General features: G+C 43.8%; 1 protein-coding gene across 3 annotated transcripts in view; it reads right to left on the minus strand.

Annotated features, from left to right (window-relative positions):
* stk11 (serine/threonine kinase 11) overlaps window positions 1-5,318 on the minus strand; it is a 140,951-nt gene extending 135,633 nt beyond the window's left edge. For all 3 annotated transcript variants that reach the window (XM_063032486.1, XM_063032487.1, XM_063032484.1), the window contains exon 1: window positions 4,878-5,318. In XM_063032486.1, coding sequence (XP_062888556.1) covers window positions 4,878-5,239 — 362 coding nt within the window. In that variant the 5' untranslated portion in view covers window positions 5,240-5,318. The remainder of the gene's footprint in view (window positions 1-4,877) is intronic.
* Window positions 5,319-6,000: the final 682 nt, after the last annotated feature.

The raw sequence follows: 6,000 nt of genomic DNA on the forward strand, positions 1-6,000 counted from the left end.
ACTGCCTCACACCTTTACTGAGAAAGGTTCAATATTGACCTTTAATGATTCCACATTTGGTCTTTGCACCCTCTCTCTGCAACTTCTTGGGTTTCCTTCAAGTAACCCCGTTTCTTCCTGCATCCCAGGTCGGTAGGTGAAATAGCCATTGTAAATTATGTCCTGTGTGCAAGTTCGTGATACAGGTCTTAAGCACAAGTATATAGCTAGGGTGCCGAAGATTTTTACACAGTACTGTATTTGTCAATGTGGAGCAGAGAGCGAATTTGTAAATCTGGCGGGAGTAAAGGATGCTGGGGATGGTGAGGGTGGAGCGCCGCGGGAGGGATGTGGGACAGGTGGCAGAGAAGAAGTGCCAGGGCAGGGCGGGGTAGCAAGGGTGCAGATATAGCCAGCTCTGAGACACCAGGCAAAGTCATTTGATTCTAAACTATCGGTTTGTTGTTCAGTACAGAATGTCTCTCCGGTGCTTTCCCCTCTCCCCAACCATGATCCCCCTCTCCCTGCCCCCTTCCCACTCTCAGTCCACAATGAAGACCCATATCAGAATCAAGTTTATTGCTCCTCACATCATGATTTTTTTTGTGGCATCAGTACAGTGCAATACATGGAAATTACTACAGGACTGTGAAAAACTCTGAGGCACCCTAGTTATATGTACATGCCCAAGACTTTTGCACAGTACCATAGACGCTGAGGAAGTTGATAAGGAAGTGCGTGTCCAGTTTTGAATGCACTCTTGATGGTTAGTACCGATTTGGTGGGCTAGAAGGCCCATAAACTGTATATGCAACATGAATCCAGGATTCGACAAAAACTTTGATTTAGCAGCTTCACACAAATAGTGAATAGACAGAAGAGCGGGTAGAGTGCACATAGATTTTTTTTAAAACAAAGGAAGCTCTTCACAAAAAGAGACAAGAACTTATTATGAATAAAAGTCAACGGCCATTCAGATCTGAAGGAGTGCAGAGATCCCAATATATTACATAGCTGCAGGAGGTTACAGATATCAGGAGAATTGAGGTCACAGTTACAAGCTTAAAGAAGCTTACTTCCAGTAAGATGGTGGTGCATTCGGATATAGCGGACTCTCAAGGGCCAACCAAAGATGCTTTTTCTCTTTGTTAAGTGTGTGTCTTTTATGATTGCAACACTGTGCAGGGCTCCAAGAGTTTCGGGTGCTGTGGATCTACCCCATCAGTGAGCTGCTCGTTGATCAGAGGAGCCGGCCAAGGTGCCCAGGATGTTGTCAGTGGAGCCAGCCAGCGTGTCAGAACTGGAGCCAGATTGGGTTCAGAGAAGCTGGCCTAGGTGCAGACCGTGTTGTTGCCTGCTACTCGAAGGCATCAGAGTTGGTGCGCAAAGGTGGCATGCAGTGTAACCGTGAGTAATTGTCTTGGCCTTTTGCCTCGCGATTATAAGACCCTGTTGGATATTAATAACATAAGACACCGTAGACCTGTTTCCTTGTTTGGTGGTGCGACAGGTAATGTGGAAGTTGCATGGCCTTGGCTGCAGCAAGGACTAGGCCTCAAGCCTCGGGCTTACCTGCTGCTGCAGTCCAGCAGAGGCACACCAAAGGCAGTATAGCATGCTGTCAGTACTTGATTAGGGGATGGCCTCTCCCTGTTTGATGTTGCCCTCCAGTGTTCAATCTGTTGAATTGATAGGTTGGATTGTAGTGGCTACACACCACTGGTAATCTGTACAATCAATATGTGGGACATGTTGCTCAGGGTCTTGAACTATATATATGTTTTTTTATGCTCCCCATTTTGAATGTGCAGTGTATGTTCTCCATCTTGGTCCCAGAGGAATGCTGTTTACTTCAACTGTATTTATGTATGGTTGAATGATAATTAAACTGGAATGTGATTTGATTTGAAATATGATAAGTTAACAGGACATGGTGATATTCATGGCAATATGAAGGCTTTGATTCAACTGAAGTTTGCAGAGGATGGTAAGCAAAAGGCTCCTCAAATATTGACATCTAGTAGAATACCCACATCTGGTGGTTGAGGATTTCAGCAACACGTGGTATGAGGCAAAGGAAGATTAAGTATAAGTGTATTAAGTGTACCTATGCTCTGTCCGCCAGAGAAAGCAGGATCTCCCAGTGGCCACACATTTTAATTCCACATCCCATTCCCATTCTGACATGTCTATCCACGGCCTCCTCTACTGTTAAGATGAAGCCACACTCAGGTTGGAGGAACAACACCTCATATTCCGTCTGGGTAGCCTCCAACCTGATGGCATGAACAGTGACTTCCCAAACTTCCGTTAATGCCCCACCTCCCCCTCATACCCCATCCATTATTTATTTATATACACACATTCTTTCTCTCACTCTCCTTTTTCTCCCTCTGTCCCTCTGACTATACCCCTTGCCCATCCTCTGGGTTTTCCCCCCCTCCCCTTTTTCCTTCTCCCTGGGCCTCCTGTCCCATGATCCACTCATATCCCTTTTGTCAATCACCTGTCCAGCTCTCGGCTCCATTCCTCCCCCTCCTGTCTTCTCCTATCATTTTGGATCTCCCCCTCCCACTTTCAAATCTCTGACTAGCTCTTCTTTCTGTTAGTCCTGATGAAGGGTCACAGCCCGAAACGTCGACTGTACCTCTTCCTAGAGATGCTGCCTGGCCTGCTGAGTTCACCAGCAACTTCGATGTGTGTTGCTTGAATTTCCAGCATCTGCAGAATTCCTCGTCTTTGCGTTAAGTGTATTGAATTAGTTTAAATGTTTTTTCTGTTATGCTATTGAAATCCCAAGTACACTTTTAATCACCAAACCACAGCACTAAATGCCATTTTTAGCATGAAACAACACAAAATTAAAGCTCCAAAACTGACAAGCAGCTCTAAAAAAAATGTACACCTACACTTTTCACTTCAATTCCTTACTACAGAGCAGAGACTATAACATGTTTATAAAGTAACTAACAAATAATTGTAAGTTTTAGCTTGCCAAGCATCTATAAATTGAAAAAATCTATGCCAAAACATTACAGATAGTCACTTTAGGAAGAGGAAATAATTTGAATTAACTATTACTTGACAAAAAAGGATACTTTTTTATAAAATGTTCAATAACATGAAACGTGGAATGCATGTTGAATAGTCAACAACCTAAGTAAAATAAATGTGATGCATTCATAACACCAAGAATTAACTGCACCAAAATCAAAAACACTCAAAGACTTTTCTCCTGTCACTATCCACAAATCATCTATACTTTGCTCTTAAGTTTGAAAGTCAAAGAAATCCTACAGACACAATTCCTCATCAACCTGTCAAAAACCAGTCTGGTACACTCTCAAGATGAGACAGTCATAAGATTATCAATTATATAATAACCTATCAAAGGCTAAGAATTCAGCCAAAATAATAATGTTAATTACAATACTTAGATTTAGTTCTCATAAACACAAGAGATTCTGCCAATGTTGGAGATCTTGAACAACAAACACTAAATGCTGGAGGAACTCAATCAGTTAGGCAGCAAACAGTCAACATTTCAGGCTGAGACCCTTCATCAGAACTGGAAAGGAAGGGGGCAGAAGCCAGAATAAGAAGAGAATATGGGGTAGGAATACAAGCTGGTCAGTGATAGGTGAGACTAGGGAGGGGGAGGTGGATGGAGGAGGGGATAATGTAAGAAGCTGGAGGGGATAGGTGGAAGATATAAAAGGCTGAACAAGGAGGAATCTGGTAGGAGAGGTCAGTGCACGATGGAAGAAAGGGAAGGAGGAGGGGAATCAGAGGGAATTGATGAGCAGGTGAGGAGAAGGAATGTGAAGGTAACCATAATGGGAAATGGAAAAAGAGAGGAGAGATGAGAAGAGATTACTGGAAGTTAGAAAAATCAATGCTCATGCCATCAGGTTGAAAGCTACCCAGGCAGAATATGAGGGGTCACTCCTCCAACCTGAATTTGGTCTCATCACGGCAGTAGAGAAGGCCTTGGATTTACATATCAGCATGGGAGGGCAAAGTCAAGTGGGCTCTCATTTATTTTATGTGGGAACTGTCAAATTTGGCAAGTAACTACACTGATCTTCACCAAAAACATAATTTTTCCACAAGAAATGTTTACTCACTTCTAAATATTTTGTATTGCCATTAATTCTTCAAATAAATAGCAATTTAGTGACAATATTTTAAATAACAAAAAGGTTGTAGGTTGCATGACATGTGACTGAATTTAGCTTTTGTTTTTAAAATTAAAAGGAAGTGGCAGGAAGTAGTAAATACATTATGTTACTACCTATTCACTTTCACTGTCGTTAAGGCAACAATGACTGTACACTATTGAGAAAAATCATCTCTCTCCAACTTTACAGAAAGTAGTTGGTTCAATGGAGATAAGTGAATGGTGAAAAATAAATGTAAGGAACATATCACACAAATTAACTTGGAAAACACAATTGCCCTATCATTTGCTTTTCCCCATTCTCGTAAATGTTGTCAACTTATAAAGTCCAGTAGCAGAACGTGATTATATTGGCCTTTCTCACTTCTGGTAAACGGCAGAGAAAGAAATAGAGAGAGAGAGAGAGATACACAAAAGCACCAGCACACTTGTGCACTTTGCTCCAGTTATGAGAACGTCAAACCCAACAACGAAAATGGATACAGCCACAGCGACCAGTGCTTCACCTCTCCAAGACTCTTATAACTGAGCAAGGCCAATCTGAGAGTCACAAATGCGTAGATGAGGTGTAATGTTTGGGACAGTGGTGGGGAGGGGGGGAGTTAGAACTATGATGGGATCGATTGCAAGGACTTGAGGTGCGGGCTGTCAGTGGACAACACCTTCGTTCCCAGGGCCTCCTCGTGTACACGGTGTCTGCACTTCCAGCCACACTTACTTTTTGACATTCGCTTCCCCATTCGGGATCCTCCGCAGCTTCTTCTTCTTGAGGATCTTCACGGCCCTCCTGCACAACGTCTCGGAGTCCAGCATTTCCTTGACTTTGCCGTAAGAACCCTCGCCCAGCAGGTCGCCCATCAGGTACTTGCCGATGATCTTAGCTCTCTTTTTCCTCGGCTGGTAGATCACGTCGGTGGAGTCTATCCTGTGGATGAAAGTGTCCACTCCCATCAGGTCGTTCTCACTGATGTAATCCACCACCTCGTCCATCTCGAGATAGTCTCTGAAAGCTGCCAAAATGGGCTCGGAATCCTCGGGCTCCTCTGGCTGCTGTTGTCGTTGTTCCGCTCCATGCAGCATCGCCTCTCCCTCCCTCCCTACCGGAGTTCAGTTGTTAGGCAGCCGCCATTTTGTTTACCTGCCCCTGCACAACTCCGGAGTTGCTGTCGTGCGTCACACCTTAAAACCCGCCCTCCGTCTCCCAATCCGCAATGCCCATTGGTCAAACTGCCTCTCGATCACCCTCATCACCGGGAGACCGGATTTAAGGTCCCGCCTTCGCCCACAGACTATTGCTGCAGCCTCACGTCAATTACTCCCGTTACCTCACAACCAGCAGCAATGTTTCGCCCCCTCTCCGCGCTGTTGAACGCTATTGGCTGCTCGCTAGGAGAACGACAGCGTTATGCGTCAATTATTAGCGTGCTAGCGAATCGGATTGCTCTGTCTATTCTGAAAGCCCATGGTTCAGTGGGGTGTTTCACATGGAATGTCCCAGTGGTAGGAAGAGTGATATTGGTCTGGTCCTTGTCCAGGCGTTTAATATAGTTATAAGGGACTGAAGGCGTTATTTTTAGATGCCTAATACTGTCAGACTTTGAACTGCATGCCCTCTAAGTTTAAACGTTTTGTCTATAACCTTTACTAATATAATTGATTGCTGCAAAACATCAAGTAAATGCAAAATGTAAGGAAGAAACTACATCACAAATTAAGATCATAGTGAGTCTGTTGATTAATGCACCCCGCGGGCAAAACACAATCCTAGGTGATCAATGAAAATAAGCTTTAAAGCTGCGTTGCAGGAAATCGAATATATAAATAGAAAATGTTGGAAATGC

Source organism: Mobula hypostoma, chromosome 24, assembly GCF_963921235.1.
Source record: "Mobula hypostoma chromosome 24, sMobHyp1.1, whole genome shotgun sequence".
Lineage (NCBI taxonomy): Eukaryota > Metazoa > Chordata > Chondrichthyes > Myliobatiformes > Myliobatidae > Mobula > Mobula hypostoma.